Genomic DNA, 13,663 nt, shown 5'->3' on the forward strand with positions numbered 1-13,663 from the left:
GGATCAGTTATGTTGTAATGGACAAAATGTACTTCTGTTTGTCCATAATTTTACTATTATATTGGATATAAAGAACTTGAATTGGTCCTGGACCATCAACCCAGGGCACCCCTGCAAGTCCCCCAAGGCACCCCAGGGTGCCACGGCACACAGTTTGGGAACCACTGCTCTACGCGTTTCCCCGGATATTCTCCGGCTTCCTGAGGAAACAAACACTGGACTTTGCATTTGGGACGAACAGCACCAGTTCCTAATTAATCAGCTTCACCAGTGGAATTGTGATCTCTGGGAGTCATGAGCTCTTGAAACTATAGAGCACACCTAAGTGAGTGGTTTCTGTTTGCGTCTGTGGGATAACCCTCACCAGCCTTAGCACCAACAAGGAATGGTAATATAAATTACATATATATATATATATATATATATATATATATATATATATATATATATATAAAATATATATATATATATATATATATATATATACAAAGTTGGAGAGTATTGTTTCAAAGTGAACATTTTTTTTTAGCTTATACAGCTTTTATTCCCAAACGGAGGACAGAATCAATTTTTATTTATTTTTTAATACTTTTATTGTGTTATACGTGTTTTTATTATTGTATTAAAATTGTTATAAACTGAATCGTCTTGTAGTATCTCAGCCAGCGCTGGCACAATCCTTTTCTTTTTCGTATTGTTATGTTGGGGAGTGACTACCCCATGCCAGCAGCTGCTAATTGCGCAACACAAAACCACCTCTTCCCTTTTTTCTTCCCTGTACTTTACTTGGCTTAGATAATCAAACAAGTAAAGGTGCATACACACTGTACATTTTTTGACCAATTTTGTTGAAAGACATTGATGACCAATTTCCCTTGAACCCAGTGTCCTGGATGAAAGATGTTGATGAAAGATCTAGCTACAGTGTATAGGCTCTTTTTGAAAAATATCCAAAGTGAGCTGCATGCACAGTTGATGAACAACCTTGATGAATAACTGGTGGGTATGCGCCCTTAATTATTCGTCGAATTCCACTGAAATATATTTTGACCAATTGGTCAAAAAAAATACAGTGTGTATGCACCTTAAGACTGTGTAAGATAAAACAAAATATGTACGATGATGAACCGTATAAGTGCTTACGAGCAGTATGGAAACGTGTATTTTACATAAAAATAAACAAAAGTATATCCAACATGAGCCCCAATACATCAGATTGTGCATAAGTGATATTACACTATGCAAATGTAACAGAAGTTGTATCACTTTGTTTTATGTACTATCATTACAAAATAAACAGTCACAGCATATAGAAAAAAAAACAAATAAAACAAGTTGCAGTTCTGTTATACAGTTATTTAGACATTTTATTACCAGCTCAAATATTTAACTTTTTAAGAAATCTACACAGAGCTTGACTGGGAACAAAATAAGATCACAGCTGTAAAAAACATTAGTTAATTGTTATTTAATAAATATAAATTCAATTTTGGAGCACAGCATCGTTATGGGTACATGGTCAAACACAAAATGTTTACTTGCAGCAAAAACGTTGAATGCGTTTGGTCTCGTAACAGGAATTAGAGCTTAATATTTTAGATTAGAACCTGATTCAACTAATCTTTAGGGAATCTCTGGAACACTGTTTTATGGCACAAACCACAGCACGAACAAATGACAAAGTTAAAAGCAAACAAAATGAGAACATTTACTGGAACACTGTCATTTATAAAATCTTTGATGCTACCAAGACACCCCATTTTTTTTGTATACTCTTTACATAAACAAAGGGTTCTAACAGGGTCGTTTATTTAAAGATTCACAACCAGAAATGAATGATTTCGGAAACATGGATGTGCAGAAAAATAGATATTTTTTTGACTGCTTTAGTAATCTTAAGTTAAAAGTATTGCAACGATGGAGATGGGTTTTCTATTTTGGTTTTCGAAGAGCTATAAGGTGCATACATTTCCCAAGAGGCATTTTAATTACAGTGCTTAATGACATTGCTGTGAAAATGATCATATGAGCTTTACGGTAATAGTGGCTTCTTTCCCACAAGCCCTGTGCATTTTGATTTCTACAGAGTGAGAACACCTACCCCGGACTTTGTACTCGGGTATAAGAACTCACTAAAATGATGCCTTGGTGCTTCGTTGGTAGATGAAAGGTGCAAGGGAGTCTGGGAAATGGATGATAATCCTACAATCCCAGGCCAGCTCTGGGTTAAAGTGTAAAACAGGCATATGCTGCTCTATGTGTACAAATATTCAAAGCAGGAAATGTTGGGGTGAAATGTTATGAATTTGTGCTAATAAATTGTTACCTGATTATACCAATTCTTGGCCTAAAAGATTCAGTGCATTAGCAAATAGAACTACTGAAAATCACTTATTCAGAGCCATCAATGGCAAATATCTTAAAAACTAACTAAAGCTTTGCAGGATTTCTGCTACTCTTAGTGCCTAGCAGCTTAAAAATTAAGCATTATCTACAAAAGTTCATAAAACAGTCACTACACTACTCTAAGGGAAAGCCACTTAGGTTTAGTAACTCGGTAATTCACATATAAAATAAGGAGCATTTTATTTCCTTTTAAAAAGGTACCATAGTCATAGAGAAAATATCTAGGAGCAGTAATGAAATGTTACCTGGGGCAATTCGACAAAAATAGATATATCTACAGAAATTCTGGAAAGGAATACATTTGTACCATTGTTAAGGTGCATGGCCAAACAATAATGGTAAACCAATAGATTTTGGGCTTTTAGCTAATTAAGAATCCAAGAAGTGCCAAACCTCAAATAGTGACACACTGGTCTAACACTTAGTGCTAAACAGCAGTGTGGATGCTATATAGTTTCAAAATAGTCTTCATTTTATGTTTTGGTGCAAATAATAACTTTACCAAAAATAGCTTTTAAAAAGAAAAACAAAAATCTATATGACCGCACTATTTTGCATCAGCTGGAAGAATACTGGCTGCAGAAACATATTTACAGAAGTATAACCAGTAACAACACTTTTAAATAGTTTGTCTAAGTAAATATAGGTATCTGATAGATAGAGAGACCTAGGTAATTGTATCATCTACTGTACATGCTTTCATTTACACAATGACCTGACTATCACCACTGCAATCATTGGCTTCAACACGTAAAATGTCATCTTACAGCGGTAGCATTCTTTCTTAGACTTATTTTATAAATGCTAAGTGACTACAGAATTTCAATAATCACAGTTCACTTTCTGAACATTCCAAACATGTATGTTTGAGGTTCGCTAAGAACAGATGGAAGCCGAGCCTTTTGCAAGAAGGGCTGAACATTCAGCTTGTGGTATATAGAGAACAAGTGACAGAATCAAAGGCCAAGGATACCGTGGGCATTGTTATCTGAATTAAAGCTAATTTTTTAATTATTATAAAAAGGCAGAGCTGTTTATTGCTGTAAAAGTACCCAAATTCTATGTATATTCAAATTCTTGAAATCATAGTATACCTAAGAAGGCAATACATCACACCACTTACACTAGTAATCGGAACTAACTGTACAAAGGCTTTTGCTACATCACATGTAGCCAGTGGTAACAAACAAAAAAAAAAATATTAAATAATTTAAAGAATTCATCATTAATTTGTCCATAGGGGTAGAGAACAGCATTTTATTGTTGTGGGTTAATTGCAGTTCTATTTTTTTTTTTTTACTTCAGAAATTTCCATTTGTGTTGCCATTAATAAATATATATATTTATTAGCAGCGACACACAGACATTTGTGAAGTAAAGAAACTAGAACTACAATAAACCCACAACAATAAATATATGTGTGTGTGTGTATGCATGTATGTATGTATGTATGTATGTAATCAAGTGGTGTGCGTCATTCATTTAGGTCCGGAGTGCCGCCAACCACAGATCTATGCATGTGTGATCCGGCACTCGCCGCCTCATTTTTGGAAGGCATCCTGGCAAGCTACGGGTATGGGTCATTGGGTCGACATGTATTGGATCAACCACTGAAGGTCAACACACGAAAATAGGTTGACACGGCTAAGGTTGACAGGTTTGGAAGATCGACAGAAGCATTAGGTCGACAGTCAAAAGGTCGACATGAGTTTTCTCCGTTTTTCAGCTATTTCATATGTTGACCTAAGTCATGTCGACCTTCAGTGGTCAACCTAGATAGGGTCGACCTAATCACCGTATCCCCCAATCTACCTGCCAGTTACTAAGGAGAGAGTTCCCTGTGTAAGAGCACAGTATAAATAAGTAACCACTGTCCTTAAGAGAATAGTTTTCTTTTTTTAATATATACAAAGCAACCCACTAAGGCAGTGGTGTCACACTCATGGCCCTCCAGCTGTTGTGAACTACAAGTCCCAGCATGCCCTGCCACAACTTAAGCAATCCATTACATAAAATCTGTGGCAGGGCATGCTGGGACATGTAGTTCCACAACAGCTGGATTACCATGAGTCTGACACCACTGCACTAAGGTTAGGGGAGTCCAATGGGCAGAGAAAGCTCTCCATTAAAAGGAAGGTATTCACATGTCTCAGAAAATGACAGACTCCGAAAGCTTCCAAATTTTGGCAAAGCAAATAATGGACCTGTCTGTTCTTCTTGGCTACCTATACACACAGAAACCACGGATCACCAGCAAAGAGACTACCAGATATGTACTGCATTATATCATACCCAAATACAGCTGCTTCCAGCAGGACAAACGTTCTTGCTGTCCCCAGTGCAAGCTGCGCTAAGGTGAACCAAAGAGCATACGTAACTGGAGCAAGTCATCATGAACTAGCTACATGTGAATACCTTGATGTAAATACTTTCCGTAGTAAGAAGACTTCTACTGCATATTACAACCCAAACTGTTGGTGGGACAACTTACTACTGAAAAAGCTTTCTAAGCTGTAAGTTCTAAAGGATGAATAAGAGTAACAGCACAAGAGATACAAACACAAATGCTGCTCCACTTCATCACTTTGATGTGGGTACACACGCAGAGCTAGTGCATAGCTAAGGTTTTGTTTCCCTGGAAAACTATCCCTGATCTACTGTACATGCATCAGGCCACTAACTAAAGAACAGTATTCTATCAGCAGCATAACTGACCGAATAGGTAATATGCCACATCCTACATACCTTTAAACAAGGACAATAATAAAATTATTGGGCAAGAATATTGTAGCGTTAACAAGAACACATCAGTTTTAGTGCATTTCTAAATAAAGGATTTCAACTGAAATGCTAGTTTAGTTTGCACATGTGTTAAACTGTATTTTGGCAATATTCATAAATATAGAAATACAAGTTTCGATGATACTAGAACTTGGGAGTTTGAGTCGGACTTCCTCAGCACTATCTGAGATATGTTTAAATCAGAGAGAAAGGTCTGTCCAATTACATACAGTGAAAGTAGTTTTCTTTTGGTAAAACCATGGGCATTTTTTAAGTCTATATTTGTGGTGGTATAAAATTCTCTATCCTAGAAACAGGTCCTATTTTGATTTCTTTTTTAAATTAAAAGAGAAAAAAATAGTTGTTCGACATATGAACAGAACTAATCGATATCTATTAAGGCTTCCGACTTATAAGTGGGTAAAACATGCATATTAAAAAAACGGTTTGTTGACATAGCACAAAACCAATAATCCATTTGTGTCTGTGTTAAAATTCCTCCTGAAGTTGAAATGAAGTAGTCAGTGGCAATCAGAAAGCCTGTGTTTATGGCACTTGGCATGCTGCTTAGGCTATCAAGCAGAATCTGTTTTCTACATAAAACTACGGAAGTGCAGAAGATGGGGGTGGCGGAAGAGACACACAGTACCTCTAACAATGGTACACCTGAGCCTACAATTTAGATCTTCCTGGAACATCCTTTAAACTTAGTCTCAATATAAATGTAACCATAAACTATTTTATAAACCATTTTTTCAAACGTAAATCTTAATTACAAAATTACGAAGGATATCTATTAACTAGTGCAGTGCATCATTTTTTTTTAAATAACCATAATATGAAACTTGTATCACACTCTACTTCAAAGACCTGCTCTATTGAGACCCAGGTGGCCTTTCACGTTTCAGCCCAAATTCATCCACCGTGGAATACATGATCATTTCCATCTCTTTCCGTTAGTAGGCCTAAAACAATACGGACTCTAAGGGCAAAGCCCAAGCTTTTTGCTTCAAGTGAAAAGCATTTCTGCCTATTTCATGGATTTATTCGGCCTTGTTAGGTAAGGCTCAAGGCTTAGATTTAAATATAGAGTTAAAAGTCAAAGAGAAGCTTCACTGGTCAGCGCAGGAAATAAGCACAGCTGCCTGGGGCACTTCTTTCTTCTGACCATCTCTTGAGTGGGAGGATCTAGGACTCCTGGAGAAACAAATAATCATTTGGTTAATAAAACAAAGCCAAATTTTACATTAGTAGGATGGTGTATGTAGAAGTAGCAAAAAATTGTTATATGGAACATGGACACAGGTTGATTTGATTCCAGTATATTCAATACTAGGCAAACATCACCTAGTGTAGGCATGTCCAAACTGTGGCCCTCCAGCGAAACTACACATCCCAGCATGCCTTACAATAGTTTTAGCATTCCCTAATAGCAAAACTGTGGCAAGGCATGATGTGTTTCACGACAGCTGGAGAGCCATAGTTTGGACATATGACGCCAGCCAGCCAGGAAAATTGGAATTTCCTGAAATGCTTGATTGAGAACTGATTCCATCTAGTTCTCCACTCTGTTGGGTAAATACAGATCCTTTACCACGTCAAGATTTATGTAGATCCTCATGCTGATTGATTTTTGAGAACTCTTTTCAATAAGGTTCTCATTTTATTTTAGTAATTGTATTTTTTTTACAGTATCCCTGGAGGGATTCCAATGTTTGCTTGGATTTTATTGTATTAATTAAATCTTGTTACGCTATGATCCATTCTTCTCTTTGTTTCATATGAATTATACTGACAAATCGATGAAAAGATTCATGTGAAGTATCCCCTGAGCTTAAAGGGTTGTATCATTTTATTACTATATACATGTGAAGGTGGAGGCGCAGGAAGCGTGTGGTGTTCTGTCAATTTTCGCACCATAGTTTGGACATGCCTGACCTAGTGATACAACCCCACCCTCAGGAGATTTGCCACAAATAGACAAAGAAACAAGCAACAAGACAATTTCAAGGAGGGTAAGTGTAGAAGCAAGGGTGGCCAAACTGGTCCTCAAGATCTACCAACGTTCAAGTTTTTCATATCCCCACGCTGGTGCACAGGCTGTAGTCATTACGAACTACTATACATCCAAAGGTTGCCTGAAAAACATGGACTGTTGGTAGAGCTTGAGCACAGGTTTGGCCACTTCTAAACTAGAACTACTTACACATTTGTAGTGATGGTACAGTAATCTCTTAGGAAAAATATGAAAGAGAAAAAAGGCATCTGTCTTACCTGTGAACATTTTCCATTGCGGCTACCTCAGCCAGTGCTGCCAGGCTAAAGAAAGCAGACACAGCCGGCATGTCTTGAGTAATACTGCAATTCTGTTCAATGCCGGTTTCTCTAGAGATGGTTAATTCTGCTCTGCAAGTTCCCTCCATACTGCAGCTATTTTGGTAACAATCTGGGGGAATGTTTCCATCTGTAAAGAAAAATAAGCATATACTGTAAGTGGGAAAATTTACTATACACTGGTTTTATTGGTAGTTTGCAAACAGCCACACATATACTGTAGCATGTAGTTTTCAGCACAAACTGCCCAGATTGACTAACTGGAACTTTCCGGGCTAAAAACCACATGGGACATCTAGTTTGCTAGTCCCAAACCTACAACCAGTTGTGTCAGGCAAAACAGAACAAAAAGATTCATTCATTAATTTAGGAGAAAATAATAATTTAGGCAGACTAATAAATGAATAGAATTTGAATGTATTCCTTTTTTATTTAGGAGGACGTTAAATGCATTGTTTTATAACTGGGTAATAAAACAATTATCATTTTAATATGGAGGCATTAGGTTTCCCCCCAGCTGCAATCTACTGTATATAATAATTCTTTAAGGTCTGTGCAGCGGGAGCTGGGGCGGTTCCTACTCAATGGATAAAACCTAACAGTACAAGAGGACCCAACAGGAGGTGGCTATGCAGCAGCAAAGCAGGGGTAGGGAGCAGGACAGAGCAGCAGACCATGCACACAGTCCCATTGCTAGTTATTTTGGAATAGTACAATATTTTATTAGTGTCCATAAAAAGTTATTTTAATATGGGTCAATATTAATGTGCTTATGAATGGTGCCCCCGTTATTTCAGGATGAAATTACAGCTACTAGGACCTAAAAATTTTTAGTTTTGGTTAAGGCGCGTTCAAACGGATATCTAAATTGCATTGTAAAAACAACGTTTTTGAAAAAGCAGCCAGTATTTAAGTTGCACTAAAAAAATGTAACATACTAAAATCTAAATCTCTCTGCACATTACATCTGCTGGACCTGCAGTGCAATATGGTTTTGCCCATTTGTGTGCTTTTGCTTTGTTTGCAAACCTAATCAGGCCTATACTTTACAAGTGTTCATTCTAGCACCCTGCATCTTGTAATATTCTTGCAGTTCCTCCTTCCTACCAGGGGTGTTTCTGTCTTCTGTGGTGCTTCTAGCACAATCTGGTTGGTATCTTAATGTGAGATACCAAGTAGACTGGTAGAAGCACCACAGCAGGGTGTGACACCCCTGGCAGGAAGGAGAAACTGCAATAATTGTATAAGTCACAAGGTGCTAGAATGAACACCAGTTTGCTTTGCAGACAATAAATGTTGCCGCCATTATGAAATAATAAACACTACAATGTTTTCTAGTCATCTCTAAATCCACTGAGAAATTAACAGTTTTTCAACCTTTTATTAGAAGTCTAATGAATTAATTATATATATATATATATATATATATATATATATATATATATATATATATATATATATATATATACACACACACACGATATTTTTCAAATTTATTTATTCATTAAAAATGACATTCTATTTATTATGTAGTTATTTTGTCATGAAAGATTGACGTGACAGATCTAATCAGGTTATTCACCATTAGATGACTTTAACCTATGTGGATTATACATTGTTTTGTTTGTTACTATATATTATTCTGTCATTTTCTTGCGTATTACTGTGCTTTTCATCCATGAAACAGAGTTATTGATTTTCTCTGCCATTAATATGTCAATGCTGAATAAAACGTTATTTAATGCAGAATTACAGAATTGTATCTCAGGGCAACACCAATACACAAGTCTGCCTAATGATACTCAAGAAGGAAGCTAAGAAAGATAAGAGCTGAGCACCACCAATGCCAGGTCTGGTTTGCATATCAGTGCTGATATACAGACCACACTGTGCTAGAAGCAGTACAGCAGAAAGCGACACCCCAGGCAGGGAAGAGGAACTGCATGGGTTTTCAAAGATAGTGGGTGCTAGAATGAACACTAAGCTATACTGCTCTGATTTGGATAAATGTAGAGTTCAAGACCTGTGAGCACCTTTTTCCCCAGAACAATGCAATTTCATGCAAACTTGAATAAAGTTCATGAAGTGTTATTTCACAGTTAACAAAAGTCACATCTCAGCAACTCTAATCTATATTGCATATGGAATAGACTAGCATGGCATATTCATAATGGTATCGATAAAATAGATAATCTAGCACAGTGTTTTTCAACCACTGTGCCGTGGCACACTAGTGTGCCTTGAGCTGTTCTCAAGTGTACCCCCAGATCTAGAGATGCCCAAACCAGTTTACAGCCACCACCAGTTCAACTGTTATTTACTGGTCTCTTCTTTTCATGTAGAGGGCCAATGTATTTTATTTTTGTTACCTGTGGGGACCAATGTGATTGATTTTTATATGGGAGCCAATAGGTTGTTTTTTTTCCTGTGGGGTCCAATGTGTTTTGCCCTGTGGGGATCTCATGGTGTGCCTTGGCAATCTTTAAATCTTATTTAATGTGCCGCAAGGTAAAAAGGTTGATTACTGATCTAGCACATAACTTTTTCTATGGAGTACATGATAATCTAGCACCAGATCTACAGACAGATACTTCATAACCTTTTCTGTGGAACAGAGCTCAGTCTTACCTAAATGATGACCTACTGAAGGCTGACAATCCATAGACCTAATCAGATGTGTAATCTTGTTTTTTCTTGCTTTTCTCTTCTGACTTCCAACCAAAGGTTCATGAATTGCTGTAGGTTCTGGAATGTGAGGAACAGTACTGGAGCTGCCCCTCAATGTGCTATCATCTGTGGTCATGTCTTCTGTTATGGCTGAAAGACAACATGCAATGCACATTATCCCCTATGAAGGGTTTTTGTTTTCTTTAAAAGCAAGTGGCTTGCTTATTGTACATAGGAGCTGTGATTTTAATGTGCACTCTACTCTGTGTCCTCAGATTAACTTAATACGTAACAATGAAATGTAATTGATCCTCTGGTCCTAGAGCGGTAACAAGATATACTGGGCCGCTATCAGATCCCTCTAATTATCATATGTATTTGTGAATATATTGCAATTCACAGATGTGTGACCGATAACAGAAGTACGCCACTATTAAAACAAATGGAAACTAATCACAGATGGAGACGCTCTCGTTAGAGCGGCTCACAACCCAGCAAGGCTATCGCCATCCTACGCCAGGAAGGGGGCACGCACGCACAAGACACGCGCATGCCCCAGTCTTCCAGAGGCCCTGCACCGCTCCATTCCCGTCGGCCTGCTCCCTGCTCGTCCTCCCTGAAGCGGCAGCTAAGCACTGATGCCAGCTCCCTCCTGCCAAGCTGATGGACAGGTGCAGCGGGACGTGCGAGCGAGTGAAACAAATTGATCAAGTTACTGAGAATACTAAATACACCAGTGGTGGCCCTTTTTTGGTAAGAACTGCAGTAAGCAGTAATATTACTTGGTTACCACATGTATAACTGATGTCAGCTTTGTGTGTGACTAAAAAATTGTAAAGGAGGGAATACACGAATACTGGTGCAATGACAACCGCAACTACCTGCAATACCGCCTCAAAAACATATCCAGGTTTAAAAGCGGTTCTACGTGAATAATAGACCATGCAGCTACAGAGAATTACTGATACGCTATCGATGGTCCCTTTAAAAATAAAGGCAGTAAGCAGCAGTATTACACAGTCACCTTGTGTATAATTGGAACCAGCTGTATGTGTGCTAATAAACTGTGGAGTGACTGATAATACACTAATCCAGGTGCAATAACAACTATAACTATATGCAATACCGCTCCACTAATATATCTAGGTTAAACCCTGCAGTACCTGATAATACACCTAAGTATACATGCTGACAAGTGGAATAAACAGTGACACTGCTTTATAATTTTGTCCATAATCACATGCCGACTCGCAGACACAGTGCCAACCCACCCAACTATTTAGCAACATAACTAGATGAAGACATACTGTATACAGGGAAATATTAAGCAATAATACTACTGTGGGAAAGGATTAATGTAGTGGGTGGATCACACGATCTGTGGTTCAGAACCACATAGAATAGTGCTCATAACATAGTGGAAAATTACCTGTAAAAATAAAAACAATTGGGTTGTATTATTAATACCACAGTGGTGGATGGAATTAAGTACATTAACTATTGTTGGCAGTGTAACAATTTTTGATTGCTCATGTTAAACCATAAATATTATGACAGTGGATTATACTGTCTAATATAAATCACTTAATGGTATTTTCAGTTAACAGCAATCGACAGGGCCACATAGGAATGAAATTACTAAAATGTTATAAATTTTTAATTTGTTGCAATATTAATCATATTACCTGATTCTTGAATTAATTTAAGAGCCCTGCACATAAAAGGGACTCTCCAAAGGATATTATTAAGAGAGTAATTCTACCAATACACACTGCATGCAATCATTCAATATTGATACTATCTATCGAATGGCAAGCCGATAGATTTTTAACCACATGCGATCACTCAAATGCAATCCGTGGATGGGGGGCGGAGGGGACGCTTTTGGCGGTGTGGGGTTTGGGGAAAAGGGGACCATAGGGACCGATGGTGGAGTGGAAGAGGGTAGCATAGCGCTAGAGGTAGCACTAGAGGGGGTCAGGGGTGGCAGCATAATTGTTTAAAACACTGGCAGCCCTCTCAGAAAGCTCAGCCAGAGGGCTGCCCAGTGGTTTAAACAATCTGCAGCCACAGTAGCGCTAGCGGGCGGCGGTGGTGGCAGAATTGATTGAAATATTTTGATTTCTACACATTACAACCTCTCTCTCGCTGTTTTTCAGCTATTTTAACACGTGAACTAATAAAAGTAAAATTGTAATTTTATACCTATAACTGACTCCCTGTAGGATATGTTAAGAATCTGAACAACATGCCACTGAGTGCCCCAAAACAGGAATACTTTATCTTTTTCCTTTACTGTCACTATTGATCATTACTGGGAGCATCTCCAAAAACACTGGTAGCTACTATTACACTATTTTGATCTGCCAGATATAATTATTATTAGGAAGACTGATCATACAGAGGGGTTGATCCTATTATCCCCGATGTGTGCGGATGATTCGCCGAGTGCGAATCATCACGAACCCGGGCGCACTTTACGGCGGGCCAGACTCGCTGAAAAGTGCACACACCTCCATAGGGGTGCAAGCTAATTTCCGTGAATTCGGCCCAGCGAAGGGTGCGAGTTGGGGTTAATTCGGGTGACGTTTTCAGCATGAAAACGGCACTTAAACGGCAACTCGCACCCTTCGGGGTTAATAGGATCGACCCCTAAGTTAAGAATAGTTATCTGTGTGGACACTCCCAATCCGATCCATGGGAGACTAGATGGGTTAAGTTTTTCTTATCTGCCCTAAAAATTCTATGCAATGCCCAAAATGCCTTATACTCCACACAAGTAACAATTAATAAAGAAAAATATTTTACTGTTAAAAAAATAATAATTTGGTTCCATAATTTTCAATGAAATGCTTATTTACAGTAATCCCAAATCTAAAGTGTGAAATTCAAATACCTTTATCGGATACGCTTTGCTTCTCCTTTTTTTTGTATTTGCTTACAATTTTGTGGAACAGGTTCTTCTTTTGTGACTGTATGGGACCTGCAGATAAGAGTTCATACAGTAAGATTACAAATAAAAAAGATTTGTTTGCCCTCCTGTCCTTTGTGGGAAGAAGCAAAAAGAACTGGATCTAGGACTTAGGGGAGTATTCAATTACCACTGCTATTTCCGACAAGGAGAACTAGCGGTGGGCGCCTATTCAATGCGGTTGTTCCCAACAGCATTAAAGCAGCAGCACGATAGAATGGACTGGACTTTAAAAGCTGTCGGGACAGTTTTGCCGAAACGGCCATAGATTATCAAAATCACGGCCGGATCTTAACAATCCACGGTCGTTTTTGCAGACACGCCCCCTTTTCATCGATCGGCAGGTGGAACATTGAATCCAGCCTGCCAATAAACTAGGGAGCAGACCAAAATGGGCCAGGGTTCTGACTTTTGGGACGTACTGACAGTTGAACCCGGTATTGAAAACTCCCCTTGAGGGGCCTACTGCACAGCGATGTGTCAGCGATTTGTGTTGAACTGTCG

The 13,663-nt window shown here is 38.2% G+C and overlaps 1 protein-coding gene across 2 annotated transcripts in view; it reads right to left on the reverse strand.

Moving 5' to 3' along the window:
• Positions 1-1,341: 1,341 nt before the first annotated feature.
• Positions 1,342-13,663, reverse strand: part of BBX (BBX high mobility group box domain containing) — a 67,498-nt gene continuing 55,176 nt past the window's right edge. For both annotated transcript variants that reach the window (XM_083174225.1, XM_083174224.1), the window contains 4 exons: positions 13,085-13,171; positions 10,150-10,338; positions 7,462-7,651; positions 1,342-6,384 (listed from right to left, as the gene is read on the reverse strand). In XM_083174225.1, the coding sequence (XP_083030351.1) occupies positions 6,300-6,384; positions 7,462-7,651; positions 10,150-10,338; positions 13,085-13,171 (551 nt within the window). In that variant the 3' untranslated portion in view covers positions 1,342-6,299. The remainder of the gene's footprint in view (positions 6,385-7,461; positions 7,652-10,149; positions 10,339-13,084; positions 13,172-13,663) is intronic.

The sequence above is a fragment of the Crinia signifera genome, chromosome 2 (assembly GCF_055691185.1).
Source record: "Crinia signifera chromosome 2, ASM5569118v1, whole genome shotgun sequence".
Classification (NCBI taxonomy): Eukaryota; Metazoa; Chordata; class Amphibia; order Anura; family Myobatrachidae; genus Crinia; species Crinia signifera.